This window comes from Colletotrichum navitas, assembly GCF_030913465.1.
Source record: "Colletotrichum navitas strain CBS 125086 chromosome Unknown LY79scaffold_13, whole genome shotgun sequence".
NCBI lineage: Eukaryota > Fungi > Ascomycota > Sordariomycetes > Glomerellales > Glomerellaceae > Colletotrichum > Colletotrichum navitas.
Genome location: NW_026850559.1, coordinates 38,877 through 57,999, shown reverse-complemented (window position 1 = coordinate 57,999; position 19,123 = coordinate 38,877). Strand labels below are relative to the sequence as shown.

At 52.6% G+C, this 19,123-nt stretch overlaps 5 protein-coding genes across 5 annotated transcripts; 4 read left to right on the top strand and 1 right to left on the bottom strand.

Moving 5' to 3' along the window:
• Positions 1-586: 586 nt before the first annotated feature.
• On the top strand, positions 587-2,232 carry LY79DRAFT_657337 (uncharacterized protein; the record flags this gene model as incomplete). The annotated part of the gene is made up of 5 exons (XM_060562707.1): positions 587-835; positions 1,050-1,318; positions 1,432-1,570; positions 1,982-2,044; positions 2,170-2,232. The coding sequence occupies exons 1-5, from the start codon at positions 776-778 to the stop codon at positions 2,230-2,232; spliced, it is 594 nt and encodes a 197-aa protein (XP_060416896.1). The 5' UTR covers positions 587-775.
• Positions 2,233-2,474: 242 nt separating this feature from the next.
• LY79DRAFT_73038 (uncharacterized protein) lies at positions 2,475-3,523 on the top strand. The gene is made up of 2 exons (XM_060565094.1): positions 2,475-2,901; positions 2,969-3,523. The coding sequence occupies exons 1-2, from the start codon at positions 2,741-2,743 to the stop codon at positions 3,408-3,410; spliced, it is 603 nt and encodes a 200-aa protein (XP_060416895.1). The 5' UTR covers positions 2,475-2,740; the 3' UTR covers positions 3,411-3,523.
• Positions 3,524-6,139: 2,616 nt separating this feature from the next.
• On the top strand, positions 6,140-7,668 carry LY79DRAFT_510244 (uncharacterized protein; the record flags this gene model as incomplete). The annotated part of the gene is made up of 2 exons (XM_060554147.1): positions 6,140-7,178; positions 7,247-7,668. 2 exons carry the CDS (start codon positions 6,140-6,142, stop codon positions 7,666-7,668), a joined length of 1,461 nt encoding a protein of 486 aa, XP_060416894.1.
• A 5,329-nt stretch (positions 7,669-12,997) lies between these two features.
• LY79DRAFT_510132 (TBC domain-containing protein) lies at positions 12,998-15,903 on the bottom strand (the record flags this gene model as incomplete). Its single annotated transcript, XM_060554128.1, has 3 exons — positions 12,998-13,348; positions 13,401-14,484; positions 14,552-15,903. The coding sequence occupies 3 exons, from the start codon at positions 15,901-15,903 to the stop codon at positions 12,998-13,000; spliced, it is 2,787 nt and encodes a 928-aa protein (XP_060416893.1).
• A 659-nt stretch (positions 15,904-16,562) lies between these two features.
• Positions 16,563-16,989, top strand: LY79DRAFT_544936 (uncharacterized protein). Its single transcript, XM_060557146.1, has one exon. The coding sequence runs from the start codon at positions 16,772-16,774 to the stop codon at positions 16,952-16,954; it is 183 nt and encodes a 60-aa protein (XP_060416892.1). The 5' UTR covers positions 16,563-16,771; the 3' UTR covers positions 16,955-16,989.
• Positions 16,990-19,123: the final 2,134 nt, after the last annotated feature.

Below are 19,123 nucleotides of genomic sequence, written 5' to 3'. Positions count from 1 at the left end.
TCCACGGGAGGGGCAATCTTGGATCGTCTGCGCCATCGCATTTTGCAAGTGCAAAAAGTCTTACTGAGTCCCAGAATTCAGTCTGGCCCCCTCAGCACCATTATGAGGAGCATCCACACTAGACCATTTCATCACCAAGTATCCGTATAGTACTGTTCATAACTGACGTGAGAAGCACAGCGCGAACACGAGTATGGATGTATGGGCAATGCAATATTAATGGCCACCTTTATTGCAGCTGAATGGCCCCTAGCTACGGCACAAGTTCTTCCACCTTGGCTGATCATTCAGGCTCGAGCATACGCCACAATTCCACCCCTGCCGTGCTGCGTCTTCCAAGTTCCAGCATGTACTGTAGTCTGTAGGTATGGGTATTAGGGTAGCTGCGCCGCTGTGGCTATATGCACAGACCCTCTCACTTGCTGCCGTTGGCCGACATCATTCAGAAATCTGAGATGAGCATGCCGCCGTGGCCACTGTAATCGACGCTTTCGAACCCCGCTGGTAGCCAACGCTGCGTCAGGCTCTTGATTTCGCCTTTTAAGGGAATTCCCTGTTGTTCTAGCCAAATGTCATTCATCCATCAGGAGTCGGGCCCTGGTTTATGAGCCAGTGAAATGAGCATGATCCCATGCCGGTCACCAGCACTCTTCTGTAAATATGGTCCAGGCTCAGCAGTTCACTTGCACGACACGGACGACCCTAGTACTGGTCACTTCTCACTTTCTTTCCCCTGTCCAAGACCCGAGATGCACTACGGCATGACTGATCCTACATGCTTGTAAGACCCCATTCATCAGCCGTCAGCACTTCACAGATTCATGTCACTGCTAGAGTGAGTGATACAAACCGCGGATGCACCAAGGGCCAAGAGAACCGGGATCCGATGATGCCTGAATGTCGCCAACATTGTTACGACTCGAATGGATCGAATGAACGGGTCTAATAATGGTGGTTCGCAGGCGGCGCTCGGTTGAAATCCGAGCAAACTCGGATTTCTGCCCATCGCTGCAGCGTCCAACCGGGCGTACCTGACGATGATGCTCTAGCCTGAGAAATCCGACCAAGTTGAGCGACGCACAGTCGCCTTGATGCACCGCACTCATGATGCTTGCAACCGCCCCTACGCAGTAGGTTCTCGGCGCATTCGACCACCTTTCCTCTTCTGGCCAGCTTCAAGACGGCACGGCATCTCTTCACTCTGTAGGACACAGACACTGGAGCGGCGGACTTGCATGTCCCCGGCGCACGCACTTTCCAGATGGTCAAAGCAAGACACGCCTCGCCTGGCTGAAATGGGTGGAACGACCAGAAGCCTGTAAGAAGCAAACTGTTTTTGCCTGCCACAACCAGTCAGGTTGGATGCCAGGCGAGGGTAACTGGCAGGCGGGGCACGAGCTTGCGTCAAAGCCTGTCTCAGTAGCCGCCCAGAGTGCCTAGCGGCTGCTTAGCCGGAGTCCTCGAGGGCAGAATTGTTCCAGAGCTTGACTTACCGGGCCGTTGGAGTTTGAAATCCCACGCCCAGTGCTCACACAGTTTGGCACATCAAAGTGTCAGGTTCTGGCTCTTGGTAAGTAGAACGCGAGACCGTGATGTAGCTTCCACAAATGTCGGCCTCGGGACTCGCCTTGTTCTAGACTAGACTAGACCATACTTTAGGGAATCAGCCACGCTGTTGGAATGTGGTTGAGACGGGCTGCTCAGGCAATCGACACCGACGTTTCAAGCTTCGAGACACTGGAATGACAGACTTGTTCTGCCGTTTCGTTCTTGGAATCGTTTACTATTGCTTTTCTCTGCTGCATTTGTCTACTTGCAGATGACTTGCCGCAAGGCGTTATTGGTCTCTTTTTACTCCCTCCCATCCTCTCAAGCCAGTGATGCCAAACGCTGACCTCGGACACGTGCTCTCAGGCGACTTGATCTCACAAGTCCCTTGAGTTGTTTGGAGGTTTTATCCCTATTACTTTATCATAATTAGGCGGCGGCCGCTTCACGATGTTTAGCTGGCCTGGTGGCGGAAGTCCGCTGGAAGACTAGTCTGGTACGTCGCGGCCATTGCTGAATCGAAGAGTAACGGCTCGCCAACCTGTAGCAGAGTAGACAACCCACTTGTGATGCCATATAGGTGAATATCGATACAAAGGACCTAGCAGCATTCACACACAGGATTTAGCTCGTGCTGTCAACTCTTGGATACCTGTAAACGTCGGTGTGTCGCACTTTACCTAAATGCTGGGTCGGATATCCAAAGCCTTTCTGTCGCAATTCAATGGGAAAAGGGTGGAAGCTCACATTCCTTGGTTGTGAGATATCACCTAGGTACCTACCTAGGTAGGTAGTTAGCTCAAAAGGACTGATCGGGGCTTGTGGGTATGGATACGTACCGATGCAACGTGACCAGACATCTCCCGAGCGCCCAGATCCTTCGGACTTGGGCAGCATGTTGTACGTACTCTCTGCGTATGTTCTTCCTCTCCCTTCGTCTTTGTCCCATCTATGGTTTGCCAACTAAGGTACGCTGACATAGAAAGCCCTTTCAGAAGCGCACCCCTCTTTGACACTGTCACACCCTCTTCCAGCCTCTGACGACACCATTCACTGTGGCTGGCTGGCCGTCAACCTGGAAGCCATCCAATTCGATCTTGCGAGCCCATGCCCACCCAGGCGTCGCTGCAAAGCCCAATTCTATTTGCAGAGGCCCAGGCACCAATACCTCATTGTTCCTTTCCCCCTCAAGATGTTGATACCACAGCTCATGACCCTCAACAGGGAACCAGCTGCGCCAGTCTTTTCTGCATATATTTACGTTCGTCAAAGGAACCGAACGCTCGGTATCCCCAACATTGACGTTCTTCAAAGACGCCATCAAATCCGGCGGCTGTTTGCCATGGTTCGTGAGTAGGTGAAGTGCAAGGGCGAGCTGTCCTAGTCAACCTCATCCACTCTCCTAATGTTATGGCCATAGGCAAGAACAGACCCAGCTGCTTTCTCGTAGGGCGGCTTCCGAATACGGACATGGCGGAACAAGCTACAGGACGAAACAGAAGAGATGGGGGGGAGGAAAACCAAAATATCAGAGGGCAAATATCCCTGCGTGTTTTCTTCCGTCCGTTCGGAATTTGCATCTTAGTCGCCCTCACGGCATGAAAGTTGAATCAGTCTGTTTCGCTGGGCAGGTCTTGCGTAAGCGATCTCGCCTCCTGGGCTTCCTCAAGCAACCCCAACCCCACCCAGCCACTTTGCAGCCACGTACCGGCCGACACTTGCAGTCCAGATGTGAGAGCACTCGCAAGTGCGTGTCTTGCTTCTCGGTATCAACCTGGTCTATCTCACCCGTGGCAGTCTTGCTTCCTCTGCTTCTCACGTTGGTCTGGTTGTCGTCAACTGGTCATCAGAATCGATCCTGAGCGTCTATACATACATAAGTACTACTGTGTACTCGTATATCTTTACATCTCTGCGTTGCCTCGATGTTGCATGCTAGGTCATCCCTGCTGGCTCCCAATTCCAAACTACATCGAAAGACACGGCACCCGGACGCACACAATACTTCTCAACGGCGACACCCCTCAACTATCTACCCACTTTGGGTAGGTACCCAGTTGGGCCGAGCTACACGGTAACATGCTTACCTACCGGCAGCGGGCCCGGCGGGTTTCTCTACACATGATCAGACCATAATACTGCAGGCCAAGAAGGAAGCCATGGAGAATTATTGGCGGGTCAGAGTAAGAGATAGCTGTGTACAAGGTAAGCGAGAGGAAGCTCCTCGAGCTCGTCTGCTCTTTAGCTCGTACCGCAGCCGGTCTGCGGCTATGCCATCCTCGCGTTGCGCGCGTATGTCTGACCCTGGTACAGTCAGCAGACATATAACACGGAGGGCTTGAAGGTTCACCATGGACTTCATGCAGTAGTCCTTTTACTGCGCACACTACGTGTACGCGCGAGGCTTCTTACAATACATTGCATCTCGCCCCCAACCTCCGATTTCTTGCCGTTTTGCTGCAGCATCCGGCACCAAGCATCTTGCATCCACCCACCTACACTACGCACTGTACATACAGGTACATACCACACCCCTTACACTATATGGCTCATCCCCCGTTCCTTCCATGCATCCATCAATGTGTCTGCACCGGCACAACCAGTTGTGGGCTTTCCCATCTCAGCCCCAGAAAAGAAAAAGAGGGTCTCATGGCCCGATCTTGACTAGTCTTCCTCGCCAAATCTCCCGGAGGGCAACCCCTCCCCTGGCTTGGGTTATTCTCACCCTCTCCCCACTCTTGCCGGTTATTTGGACTCGAACTGCGAGAACTGGGACTGGACCGGGCCTGGACAAACGATGCGCCACCCCCCCCCCCCTGTGCTCATCCCTCCATGTGTCATCTCTTCTGATACACGCTGTTGTAAATGAAATAAACCAGGCTCAGTGCCGTTCTCCACCGCAGGAAACGCACCTCAACCGTTCTGCACCAGCCCTGTCCTGAACTGTCCGTAAACGGCTGGTCTTGTTCTTGTCCTTCTCCATCTCGTTTGCTCTCATTATCCTCTTTTAGTAGTGATGTTTGTTGTGTAAATGTACCGGTTGGCGTTCGAAGCCGAAGAAGCACCAACTCGGCCTCCACCTCCAGAGGTAGACCCTCGTCAATCGCATTTGAGTCGGGCCTTGGGTGGTTCGTCTCGTTTCCCGCGTCTCCATCCAGCATCTGCATCCGCACATGCACCCACCTCCTGCCGGGGTACATTGGGAAAGTGAAATAACGCGAGAGGGAAATAAAGAGAGAAACATTACGTCGCCCCTCCCAGCATGTACACGCATTCACCACACACTCATCATGTATATGCAACACACACCCCCGCCAACCCCCTTTCCCCGAGTGTGTGGGTTCAAGCCGTCCGTCCCGTCCCCCTAAACCACATTTCACCCACATACCATTATACACCTCTCAGTACCTGGCCTCCAGCTCAAGCGCTATGTTAGCACACCGGGCATCAGCACAGCATCACCATCGATCAAACTGTTCAGTACTCTACTCCCCTGCCATTGACACACCTGATTCTCCCAAGATTGACGGGTCCAGTACCAAGGCCCAAGTCTGACCCTGCCTCGAGCCTTCGATACAAATCATCTGCATCAGCCTTCATGTACGGGGCCCGTTTTCCACCTTGCTAATCGTCTGTCTGTCTCCCGCCGCCCGGGATTCATATATATTGCTGTACCTATTCTCTAATACAATCCCCAGAACTCACATATCTAGTATGGAGAAGTCACTAAATACAAAATGGAAGACGCCTCCATGACTAACGAGGTCAGGCCCGTTTCTACACAGGTAGACTTCATCAGTGTACCCCCCGCCCGGTTTCTATCACACAACCACTATCCGTACCTACCCAAGAGCGGGGACAGTGACGAGAACGAAGGGGGGGACGAAGACGAAGCGCCGTAATAACGGTTAGACTCGCTTTCCTTGCCTGACTTTTCTCTGCCCCGTCCTGTCCTGCTTTTGCTTCACATCTTTCCGTACACCGTCGGCGCTACTAGTAGTATTCCTTGCAAGCTGCCGTGCCTTACTAGTCCTAGCTGGGTACGGAGTTACCTCTGCTTTCTCCCTCTGGGACCTGGGTCTGAGTCTAGATCTGGGTCTTTTGGGTCTTTGGGCCTCTCCTCGTCTTTATCTGGGTCCTGCGGGATACGTACCTTCATGGTTCGAATGTACTGCGTATCCCCCCGTCACTTTCCCTTTCCAAGGCCGGTCGCCCTCTCCAGCTTTGCGCTTGGAAGAAAGAAAAAAAAAAGGTTATTTCCACCACCCGCACCCCCCAATACTCACCTCCAATTGTTCCTTCCTCCTTACCTACCTACTTCACCTTTTCGTCTTGGGTCCTCTCTTCAACCTTTTCTTCCAGCCATCTTGCTTCCAGCACCGTCTTGTCTGGCCAGCCAGCGTATCTTTTCTCTATTTTGCTTCTTGACCTTCCTTCAGCTCCCCTTTGTCTCTTTTCCCCTTCATTATTCCCGTTGAATTGACACGACCTCCTCAGGCGGTTAACAACGCTGAACACTATACATCGGCCACCAATGTTGCTCGATTTCATTCTCAACAACTCTTAGACTATCTGGGGCATATGAGTATACATGACCATGCTCACAGTCAAGCAGCCAACACACTACGGCTACAAGTCCGTCCATGACCTACCCACTCCGCCCTCGACATCCCGACCCTCGCCTCCCTTGGCCTACCAAGACCACCCCTCACACAAGCTGCTGCCATCCATTCCCCGAAGTAACAGTCCACCTGGTCAGCCCATGTCGGCACACCATCGTGGCCTGCCTCCGCCAGCGGCCATGACCCTGCCTCAGCCGTCTCACTCGAGCTCTGCTCCTCCCCCGCCGCCGCCACCTACGTCCCAATCCATCGGACAAGCTCCGCCCACCTACAGTCACGGCATGGCCCAGCTACCTGGACCACCGCCGCAGTGGCACGGAGCAGAGGAGTCTATGAGGAGTTGGCTGGCAGCCAAGGCTGAGGAAGAGCGCCGAAGACAGGAGGAAGAGAAGACTAGGCAGGAGTCTCTGCGTCTGGAGCAGCGACGGATAGAGGCAGATATGCTGCGGACCTCTTTGAACGGCGGCATCCCTCCGCCCATTGTCCCGCTCGTATTCGCCGGGATGGGTGGCGGCGTTCCTCCGGCAGCTTTGGAGTGGGCGCAGCAGTTTCTCGCCCAGCAGGGTCAGCAGCCACAGCACCCTCAGTTATTGCCATCTCAGGGTCCTCTGTCACCAGATCACCGCCGCGATTCTCACTCCCAGTCCTACGGCCAGTATTCCGGTGTGCCCTCGACACCGAGCTCGGTCCCGGGCCCTCACAGTTTTGCCGGGTACCCAGGCTCTCCCCAGCGCGGCCGAGCAACAACGTTGTCCTCGACGAGCTCAGTATCCCGACCCCACGGATCTAGCAACTTGCCTAACCTTAACACAAACGTGCCGCATTCTGGTCCGTCAGGTTCATCAACGTTGCAGAACCAGCACCAGCAGCAGCAGCAGCAACATCCTGTGGTGCAGCCGGCACAGAGCCAACAGGAGGCCCAGCCTAGTCCTTCAATTTACTTTCATCATTGGCACCCGCCGACATCCCAAGCCGGAGGTGGCTCAACCCAGCCTGCGACCCCCTCCGGTGCGTCCAGCAAGACAAAAAGAAAGCGAGAGTCGCTTTAGGCTAACCTTGGCTGGTGTGGCCTTTAGGAGAGTCTCCTAGGAACAAGCGCAAGGCCACTGGCCCGCAGCAAGCCCCTCCGCATCCAAGTCAACAACGCCTGAGGTCGCCTCCCTTTCACGGTGGATCAACTCTCGGAAACCCCCCACTGGGACGTAGACGGGGGCACTCGAGACAACACAGCGATGCTTCATCCTACCGGCCGACTGGCCGAGGCCGGGGGGAGAGCTTTGGGATGCCTCAAGGCATGTCTCCACAGGTTACTAGCTTCGGTACGGGTGCCGAACACAACGAGTCGGCAGCTGGTCAACAACAACAAGCAAAAGGTGTTGGCGGTCACTCGGTATCATCATTATTATCGGAAGAACCATCGCCCGCGGCTCAATATGGTTCGGCCCCGTCGGATGCGTACCAAGAACGAGGCGAGGAGCGACGACGGTCCCCATTGTAAGGGACCAGGGTAACACTGATTGACGTTTGGCTTGGGCCAGTTTTACGCTTTATTTCAGCCATACCATCTTGGCGAACGTTCGCGAAACGAGATGCATGAGTACGACATTTTCTGACCTTTCCGCTTCTTCCGGCCAGATGCGGCCGTCCAATTTTTTTTCCTTCGGGCAACAAACCTTGACCTCCCACATTTGAGAATACGGGGAAGGTAAACGGCATTGACGATCTGGCTGCTTTGTCAGTCACTTTGATTACACAGAGGCAGAGATAGCCCTGGATCTCTCCTAGTTGACGCTATTCTAGAACATCTGGAACTGGGGCCGCGCATTCTTACTTTCTTCTTTCAAAAGGCAAGCCCGGTTCACGGCTTTTTTTTTTTCGATTCTTTTTAGGCGGGCAGGAACAGTCCTAGCCGACAAACCTCGGGTTATATCATGGATTTTTTTGATTTTTTCATTTCTCCTCTTATTTCGACGCCTAGTGTATTGATGTGTGCACTTTCAACACATCATGTTTGGATGTGTCCACAACTTTTGAAGGCGGTAAATCATCAGCGGCCAACCAGAACGCCACCTGCAAGATGAGGCTCACAAGGGGCTTGATGAGGCTGTTGAGACTCAGGTTGGAGTTGGTTTTCTTGATTTGAACAAGTTACTGGTATGTGTGGGAGGAGGGGCCGGATAGTTGCGCAATATCGTCACTCTTGTTAGTTCTTGGAAGCCTAGGGCCGGCTTCTCTTGGGCAATCTTACATTATCATGATACCCTGCAGAAAACAGCCATATACACATAAAAAACACACCGATCAAGAAAAGATGAGACGCCTTTTTTTTTTTCCATCTCATTTCTTTTTCACCTCTTTTTCGGCAGGACAGACACGTTTCAGCCCCTTGGAGATTGACTGATGCCTTATCTCGCTTGTTTGATTATCGCAGGCTGAGAGAGGGGTTGTTAGGAAGGGGGCCCAGTAACTTGGCTAATTAACCAACGCGGAGTCCCCCTTCCTCCTCTACCCTTGAGCTGGCCTCTTTCCAGAAGCAGCAGAGCAAGCAGAGAAAGCAGGTCGCCCACCTTGTCGAATTCGTGCTCACTTTGAGGTTGGGTCTAACCGATTCGGCCAACAGCGAGGGCGTAAGTGAGAGGGGGTGACGGTACAGATTTATAACGGGGCCGTGTTAAGCCTGAACGGGGAGGGAGATTAGCGTGCCCCCCTCGGTGATGGACCATGGTGGAGGAGGGAGAAACAGAGAGGTCTTTTCTTTTTCTCATTTCGTCGTCTTCGCTGTGGAGTATCTCTCTGTCTCCCTCAGCCTCCTCCATTGCCCCGTCCGCCCGCCATTTCAGGCGCCGGACCCTAACGTTACGTCCCCCGGCATAATAACTTTGCCCTACCAAGTTGTTGGCCCCGATATGGCCAACACAGAATATATTGGTTGTCAGATTAGATGGTTGGCTGGGGAAAGAGAGGGCACCGGCCGTCTGGAGGACAGTGCGTTTGGTCCTGTTCAACGTTGACTTTGACTACACTCAACAACGTGAGATTTCACGCCGTCAAGGGACACGAGAGTCTGCGTTTTCCCGGTATGCATCTTATCCCTTAGCGAGGAGAGAAAGCCAATGCCAGGAGCATCAGCCGCCTGTCTGCCTTGCCTGCCTGTCGGATAGCGCACGCAGAAACAGGGAGGATTCGAGGAAGAAGCAAAACCAGCATGTGGTTCGATTCAACCCGAGACGATAGCAACTCGACTTTCTTTTTTCCCTTGTCCCCTATGCCCATTCGGGCAGCCGCACAAACGAATCGCTCCCCTGCCGGAGGTGGTACTTGGAACTGACTCTGAGGCAAGTCTGACTGGATTGTGCGTGGTATGCGGACGTGGTGGCTGGCTACCCTATCTACCCCTTGGAAAGAAGAACTCGGACATGATCAGAGTCGCCATCCATCAGGAAGGGTACCAACCTATGCGAGAACTGCCGTCACAACAGTGGAGGGTAATTCCCCGTGCAACACGGCCCGTCTCGCCTCGGACCTTTTTGCTATTATTTTGATTGCTTGGAACAGTGTGATTGGATTTGTTTACGTGGCTGCGTAGGACAAATAGAAGGGAGGAAGCAGGCCGTTTATGCAGAAGCTGTCGCGGTTGCATAACTAGAGAGAAAAGCGAGATGATGGGATGACTGTCTGTTTTAAAACGTCATCTGTGGTACCAATGGTCCAATCAGAACTTGAATGTCGGCACTCGCAGCAGACGTCGGGTTCTTATTCGCAGGGCCTCGCACATATAGGGCTGACACGGCATCCTAAGTGCCGGTAGTGAAGCCGGTGGTGCAAGGAGATTGGGGTGTGTGCGAAGGGGGGCACAGATATATGCGTAGATAGTCTTGGGGACGTGTAGATAGACGCAGGTAGGTGCTCAGACCGAGAATGAGAACGTGTGCGAGATGAGGAACCAATGATACATGTCGAGCTTTGTTCAACCGACCTGGAGTGAAGGGGGAGAAGTCACTTAATTTGTAACCATCAAACGAGCCAAGTCTGCTACCCCTGCTGGCGGCGCGCTTGTGGCGTCTCTGACAGTGACGCTTAGGGCTGGCTGGATCTGGCGGTGTGTGCAAGAGAAGCCTCCCCGTCATGGGGTTGTCCTGACGTGGGCTTTGTAGGCTGTTGTTGCTTGTCCTGAGTCTAACGGCTTTCCTGTCTGATCTGCTTATCGTTCCAGCTGGACTTCATGATAACTAAAATCGAAGGATCGCGATTAAACAATTAACTCTCTGTGGCTTCAGGGCGAACCATGTGCGAATGAATTTGGGACGGGCGGACTGAAACTTCGGCCTTTTATTCTTACGCCTGCTGCTTGCTGTGTAGTACCATGGCCGCTGTACGTCGAAACGGTACTTGGAGCGTTGCTCCGTGCAAAAGATTCATTCCGGCATGGCAATAAACTTTTCGGCAGCGTATCAGAATGTGGATTCCGAGGGGGTCAGGCTTTTCGTTTATTTTTCTTGATTATTGATATAGGAACGGCATATCCGTACTTGGAGAACATGCTAATCTAGCCTTATCATATGCCTTGAAAATGTAACATCAATCCCCCATTTTCCATTCCGGGTGGAGATATCGCACACAATCGTTACTACTGCACGACTCTACACGAGAGTTGGTCGTCTACACCCCACCAGGGCTTAATATGTTCATATCGCCTCCTTTTACAGGAGCTTCACTTGCCAGCCTGTCTCGAAGCAAAAAGTCCGTGTCGACATGCAGGCCCAGGCGCTTTGCTTTGTCGCAAGCAATGTCCATATGTTAACCAAAGGTCTCAGCTCTCGTACAAGAACCCTTGTAAGTTGTTGCTATCGAAAAGTCCACGACTATATCCGGCTTTTCCTGCAGGTTGGGGTGAGATACGGACAGTTGGCCCTATCCACACGCCCACCTTCGAACTGGAGCATCCGTCCTCGGGCTGTACAGCTGGACTTGCATTCATTTCCTTTCATTTCATTGGTTAAATAGACGCAAGACTAACTGGCCGAAAGTCGACGATAGTCAAGAAACCGAATGAACAGACTACGACTAGCAAAAGTTGTGTCACCCACGCTGTGGCGGACAGTAGGCCGCAGACCATAGTGACATTTCACAGTCACAGTGTTATACGCCTTCGCAAATGAGGAGTTGGTGTCGGTGTATTTATCTACGAAACACGCACAAGCCAGTGAGAGCTAGGAGGATGGCATTGCAAGGACGCCATCAACCACAGCCATTTGACGACCTCGCCTGTCTGAAAGCAGCGTACCTATGGACACAAAGGCGTTCCGGGTGGGCGCCCCCGCTCCAGGAGAGCAACGGGAATAGCTCAGAGAATCGGTCACCCGTTTCGAAGACATTGAACCGTGGCCAAACAATGAAGCCGAGCCGGCCACGACTTGCGTAGTAAACTAGACGAACATCATAAACTAGGTATCAGTCATCTCCGAAAGAAAAACATCACTGAAACTGACGGGTGGCCGAGGCAATCTACAGGTGAATGGCTAAATAGTCAACGATTGTATAAGGACTTGGGGAACAGGAATTTAAGATTTCAGATAGATCTATTGGTTTGCAGTGAAAGCATTTATATTCGAACAAGTGGTCCCGCGAGCGAGTGAAGATAATTTCAACTCGAGAAGGCCGTCGTGTTGCTTTTCTCGCTCGGATTTCCTATTGCTAAGCTAGCTACATCAATGGAGACAAAGTCCTATACCACAACATACGACCATACCCACTGGAAAACTCGGGATCCCGTCCGCTCTCCCATAGATAAGCCAGTGAGGGCCGGATTAGTAGTTGGGTCGGTGACGACCAGCGAATACCTGGTGTTGTATGTACTTTTTGATTATTGCTTGAAAATGAGCCTCTACCAACTTAGTCTTGATCGGTGATACTACTAAGCATCAAGAATGCAGTGTTTCCTACAGACACCAATGCAAGACTCTTTAAAGTATTAAAACTCTTTGCCTTTCTTCTAGCTGTTTGCTATAGCTGTTATTTGTAGTATATATACATTTTCAGCAGAACTAACTAGTATAGATGCCCCTAGTTAATGGACTACCCTGAGACTATCGAGTTTATATCGGAGGTTCCAACTTGCGCAAACCCTAGCCGACTATCCATCCCCAGAGTCAAACAATTATCAGTTCCCACCATCGAAATCACAAGCCCATTACCCATTAGTTTTTACAAAAGACATCCTCTCGTACTCGAAGCCAAGAAAAAGGTTTCAATATACGGAATTGGTGACCGGAGTCTGCCTTGTTCGACAGGCCACTACGCCAGACTCAATAAGACTGTCTTGTCAGACTTGCTGCGCCAAGGACACCGCTAGCTCGCAAATAATTCATTGTTTGGTTGAATATGATCGCCCTAAATGCCAACTCGCCGCACGGAAACTACGATGAAGTTTGGCAGCAAATGTGCTTCAAAAATATATTATACATTGGCATCCATGCTCTAGGTGAATGCTCCCTCCAGGTTACCCTCATCACAGCAAGGGTATAAGAAAAGTCGTGTTATGGGCGAATTCCACTTCAGTCGCTGTACGTCAACGAACCCGCAGACCACTGCCCTATCAGTATGCCGCTCGTGTCAAGGTAGTACAAAAGAAACCCTGGGGGAGGGGGGGGGAGACCAAAGCTGCAATCAACCCTAGGGTATTGATCGACGAAGTCCGTCAAGATTCAACGTGACCAACTCCATCAACGCCTTGCACTCATATCCATAAATGGGGAATCATCAACAAACAAAAGAAACTGCAAGGACAGTGCGATCGCCATTCAGGCAGACTCGGAGAGCAATACTCTCTAAAACCTCGTCTTCTGTCGGGACTTCCACTCTGCCCGGGCCACCTTCATCAATATATTCTCATCTTTAACCGGAATCCAGGACGTCAACGCCTTCATGGCATTCTCAAAGTCCGAGTCGAGAAGGACTTCGCGCAGCGCGTGTATTAGAGCTGCACTAGTGGCATGCAAGATGTCAATGCCGTTCATGGTGGTCGGAGAATCGGGCACTTTGGGAGAGTCCGAGGGGTTCTCCCCAAGCAGTAGAAAGACGTCCCAGACGCGGAGCTGGGCGGCAAAAGGGATGGAGAGGTTGAAAAGCGTCAGGTACCACCGCGTGCCATAGGCCGTGGGGTCGATACACAGCTCGTTCTTGGGAAGGATCAGTATGACATCAAGGGCTGAAAGGAGCAATTATGCTTACCAATTTCTTCGCAACGTCCTTGCCGTCTAGCCACTTAGTCTGCAGGTCGTTCAGAGCCGTCATCAGTCCATCAAAGCCGGGGCTGTAAAGCTTCTCAAGCCCTCGCAACTGCCACATGCGGACGAGCATTACAAAACATTTCTCCTCGTCAAAGTAGCAGAGGAGCGTCGCGGCCAAAGAAGCCATGCCCTGGACGTAGCCGGTGTTCGGAAAGTAGAGTGACAGCGCATGTAAAACCCGAAATAGCAAACGCTGACCGCCCTTGTAGCGCTTGCGGAACATGACGTGTCTGCTGATGGTGCGAGGAACATCGAGGTCAATCTGCACATCGTCTGGCGATCCTCTGCCCTGGAGGCGATGGAAGTCGGTAATGATGGAGTCTTCGGATGGTGAGTTCTTTTGGGTCCGGGCGTGGGTTACCATGAATGAGTACCAAGCGGAAGCTCTCCACCGGTCGGGGATGCCCTTCCACGTCCTCTCAATGAGCTTCCGATTTTTGACGTCAAACTCAAACTCCATGCCTTCGCCATCGGTTCCCTCTTTGACAACCTTGGCCATTTTCCGCCACTTCTCGGCCCTCTCCCATTCCTTCTTCTTGATGGCTTCGGATATCTTCTCAACCATCTCTTCGTCTTCCAATGACAATGAAAGCATGCCTCCAGCGACGTCCCGCCAGCGCCGATCCTGGTTGTGAGGAAGCATGTTTCCTGCATGCCTGACCGCTGATCGGGCTGATCGACGGGATGTGACGGATGCGTTGGAGTTCTGCGTGTAGAGGGATCGGGCGGACATTTTCCTACTAGGTCCCCTCGAGGGTAGCCCCAGCCCGAGCATGTCTCGTTTTGAATGGCCATTCCTTTTCCTAGGAACGTGCTGCGACGATTTGGATCCCGTGAGAGTATCGCCTCTTGATTCGGCCTTGCGTGGGCTAATGAAGCCGTACCGATCGACCTCCTGTCCTTCGAGATCCTCCCAATCTTCAAGACCGCCCGCCACCTCGTGCCCGCTGCGACTTTCGGGCCTTTGGAAATAGGAACTTCCAGATCTTGGAGTACCCCATGCATGGGGTTGGAGCTCGGCGACGCTGTAGACGAGATACGGATTAGCACACTGACCGTGAGACTAGATTAGGAAAAAAACGGAAACCATACGGATCGTTCTCAGACTCCTCCGTCAGACGTTCAGCGGTTGCATCGAGATGCTCGCCAACATCCGACGGCCTGCCTCCGTCTTCCCATTTGAGGCCTTCGCCGGATTCATAGAGCGATCTCACCTTTCGAGATTCCATCTCCACGTCCGCAGACAAGACGCGAATGCTAGGGGTTGTCATGGTGATTTGGGACGCCGACTGTGCGGTCGTCTCCGCGATCGTCTCCGCGATCGTCTCTGGGGTCGTTACTTCGGTTGTGGTCGTCTCGGTTGCGCTCATGTCGTTGGCGCCGGACCCGATGGCGCTGGGGGCAGGACTCTCAGGTTCCTCGTATTGAATGTGGAGGATTGGGGCGAAGGATGCAGGAGCGAGCGCAGGCGTGCGGGCCCTTGCCGTTTGCAAACCGTCTTGCATTGTTCCGTCAGTGGTTTGTGCGGGGAACACGCGACAACCACCAAACATGAGACTGCCTCGATTAGAGAAATCCAAGGTCGTCAGGAAATCGTCATCGAGGAGGCTGTCGGTGGGGATAGAGATTGAAATGGGGGAGAAGCACAAGGTATCCTTGCTCAGGAGGCCATGGTTGTCGGGGATATTGACAGGGGAGAGATTAGGCGAGCTCTGGGAGCCTGTAAGAGAGCCCCGCCGCTTGGGGGTTATTGGTGGCGGTGGAGGTGACAGGCCAATTAACCTTTCGTTCCACAACTCGACGGATGAATCGACCGAGTATGAACTGCTTGTAGACGCCTTTCTCTCAGTGAGTACGAGCTGCGCGAAATGATATTGATCCATGGTAGCGGCCTGTTTGTCGGTTGGAGACGTGCATCGACCGGATTGTTGTTTGCTCACGGCCAACTCAACAGTGGATTGGACAGAATCAATATCGCAGACGGAAGGTGCCACAGGCTCTTCCAATGACTTCTCAGCCAAAATGTTGGTGCCCAGGACGGCGATCTTATCGTATACTTGCGCTTCTTCCCCGCAGTCCTCCTCAGCAATGGTGGCCGAGGACGATATAGTCGGTTCCAGTCCGGAATCCCTCTTCCAGTTGTTGGCCGTCGTGTTGCGAGCAGTTACGCGGAGGCGGAATGCAGGGTGTTGACTGATGGCGGGAGGAGGAGCCACAACAACAGGACTGTAGGGCGATATCGAGAGTGAAGAAGATGTAGAAGTGGAAGTGCGACCCGTTGAGATAGAAAGGGATTTCGGGGGAGCTCGCGTAACAATAGGAATGGGAGGCTCTGCCTGGACCGTCTTCTCGTAGCGAAGAGCGATGAAGCTAGCATCGTCTTTGAAGGGCACGAGCGTAGGCCGGGACTTCAAGCGCATACTGGCGATTTTTTGGGGCGCCATGGCGCGGCGTTCAGGTGATCCGACCCGTGCGGGAGGGAGACAAATACTCCGTACCTACCAAAGCTTAGGTCGATCCGACCGTGCTTGGCGACAAGGGGTGCCACTGGTCCTAACGGTGTCAGCGCGATGAGAGTTCAGACTGCTCTGCGATGGGTGGCACGCTGTCGGGAACACAACAATTCCAAAGATGGACTGGACGGGCGTCCAGGCCGAGTTGCTCACCGTCGTGAGCGCTGAGGGTGGTGAGCCTCGGATTCAGGTGCGCCAATCTCAGGGTCTGGGGGCAAGTTAGACAGGCGCTAGACCGATAAACAACCAAGGTGAAGACCATGGAGGAAAGGAACGGCGATTCGGAAAGCGATCCGAGAAGATTAGGACGCCAGGCTAAATAGGGTAAAGTAGGTTTGTGATATTAATGTGCTTTGGTGCGTGAGATTTGTACACAGGCGAGAAGAGCGCGGTAGTGATATAAGCGTTTGACTGCGTGAGGGAGACAAGCAGAGTAAGACAAGAATGACGGGAGAATTAGGAGGGCCGAGGAGAGAGAAAGTGGGATGAATGCTGCCTGCCTCAGAGGGGGCAAAAATGAAGGGAACGCAGTCAGGGGTGAAAGAGGAGAGGGCAGTATGGCATACCTTGTGGGTGAAGTGAAGACGAATGTCTAAGTGCAAGATCCAAAAACCAGTTAGCTGAGAAGGAGGAGCCGGAGAGGAGGGCTGGGCACCCTTTCTTTTCTTTCTCTCTCTCTCTCTTCGAGACCTTCGCTCCCAAATCGCCCCTCTCTGGATATGTAGGTGTTTTCCTTCACCCCCAATCCTAAGTATCCTTGCCAGATTCGCCAGAGTAAGGAGAAGAGTGGCACAAAGTGATGAGTTTGATGGCCCTCTGTTCAGCCGCCCAGCCAGGTCAGGGCCGCATTGCAAACGCAGGAAGCGGTGCTGCAGGACCGGCAGTGGTCCAGCACCACAAGGCGGTCGGCGTGGAGTACGTGCCCTGCCTGCAGAGAACAGAAAAGGAGTACGTACCGGTACGTACAGACACGTACCGCTAGCGGCTCCCCGTTCCCATTGGCCTAGCAAGGGTCTGGGACAACCGCGTGGGTTCCTTGGTGGTTTTTTTTAACAGAGGCTTTTTATTATTTATTTTTATACGAGGGCGTCGTCTGACCATATTCACCACTATCGCCACCAACAGGTCAACATCTTAATATCCTTTGCCGTCATACTTACTTAGCCAGGCACAGAGTTCACCCCGGGCAGGTATGTGGAAGACAGCAGAAGCAACGACCACGAGAGTCCACCTGTGATCAGCCACATCGCCAATTGCCCATACAACGCAGCAAAACAAACGCTTCATGATAGGTTACTTAGCTCGGGAGCCTAGCGACCGTGTCAGCCACCGGTTCCGTAGTTCCCCAGTTCCCGCCATCTGGCCATGCATCCCTACCCAACAAAAGGGCCACTTTTTCGGTCATGGGCATTGCATGCCATCAAGTCGGTGAGCATTCTCCGTCTCTCTTTCTGACCCTTCCTTTTTTGTAGAGCTACGCAGCAGTTACCGCTACTCGGGGTCAGGGTCATCCAATATTGAGCCCGCGTTGGTGCATGATAGGCTCCGCACCGCCAGTTCCTCATGACTGCTACATCGATGGATATTGACAGCGATACAGTCCCTGTCATCGGTGGTTGGTCCATCAACGTCCTGCTTTGCTCCGATCCAATTGTACACAAATTGCCTGCAGCGCATGAAGGCAGCACAAGAACGGGCGACCGTAATATTAAGGTGACACATGTTCTAGGAGAAGAAGCAACGGGATCTATATGATCTTCTGATACCCCTCTTCCCCAATGGGGCTATCATCGTGGCTCTCCACACTAGCTGTCGCTCTTCGAGAGCGTCTTCCAGGTCCCAACTCTCCCTTCAGCATAACGGCCATCATCATTTATCGCCCGTCAGTAAAGCCGGTCCGGTGTGCTGTTCTGTATCCACGTTCACAGAGAAAAGTGAAGTATATGCATTGCAAATAAACGCCACGGGCCCCTTTCTCATCCGTATTCACTTACAACATGTATTCTTTTTCGATTTCATGACTCCTGCTGTACCAAACAAGCCAATCTACCTACGATATGCTGGCAGCCACACACGGTTGGAGGGCCTCACCAGATCGCCTCTAGCCCGGAAATCCCTTTCTCTCACCACGGCAGGGCATCTAAGCTGTCCTGCCGTTCTGTTCCAAATGTCCTTGCCCTTCCAAAGCCGCTCCACGCATTGTTGCCAGTCTGTCCATGGTATAGCTGGTTCAAGACAGCCCTCAATTAGTTCCGTTTCATCGGGGATAGCATAGAACATATACACCATGTCTCAGCCCTTTCATCTCCCAAACTCCTGTTTAGGCCTATCGGTTGAGATCTTACGTATTGGGCGATGCTTTGAGTCCAATGCAAACTCGAGATGAAAATGTCAGCAAAGCTAGAGTTAGACCGCCAAGCATATGCTTGCTTGCTCGCTCGCCATCTTTCCGATAGCTAGGTCGATCCTGGCTTAAACTTTTCATCAATAGCAACACCTCGGTCGATAGTTGCCGTCAGCTTGATTCGGCAGTCCTTTGTGATATCACCAGCTCCGAGAGATCGGCTGAAGCGAGAGGGCTAAAGACGCGAGGTGTATCTAGGTCAACTCGGCCGAACGCCATTCCCGATTTGGAAAATAAAAAGCAATCACTTTGATGAACCTCTAGGAAACGCCTTCATGGATGGTGCAACATTCCCTTACTGTGTACTTACCCGCAGCTCTTTTATTCTCCAACTGACGAATTATCGCATGAGAGCCAAATGCCATCCGTATACTAAGCAAACACGAGAGAGGAGGGAAGTGGAGAAGGAGAAGGAGAAGGAGAAGAAGAAACCTCCTCATTCATGCTGTTCTCCGCGCCTCGCGTGACACTCCCACTGTTGTCACGTCCAGAAGCACCGGCGGTATTTGCGCGGCAATCCTCTACAGCCGACCGCCTGGGGCAACTACAGGGGACAAAGATCTGACGTGGCACATTGAGCCAGCTCATTCGTCCTGGGCCGAATACCATTTCGTATTGTTATTACCAGAAATGATTGTTAAGAAAACCCCCCTGATTTGCAAAGCCCACGTCGGGCTCAGTTGGCTAAACCCCTCTTCAGGGTCCTCTCTACCCTTCACTTTTCTCCTGTCCGTGCTACTGGTCGCC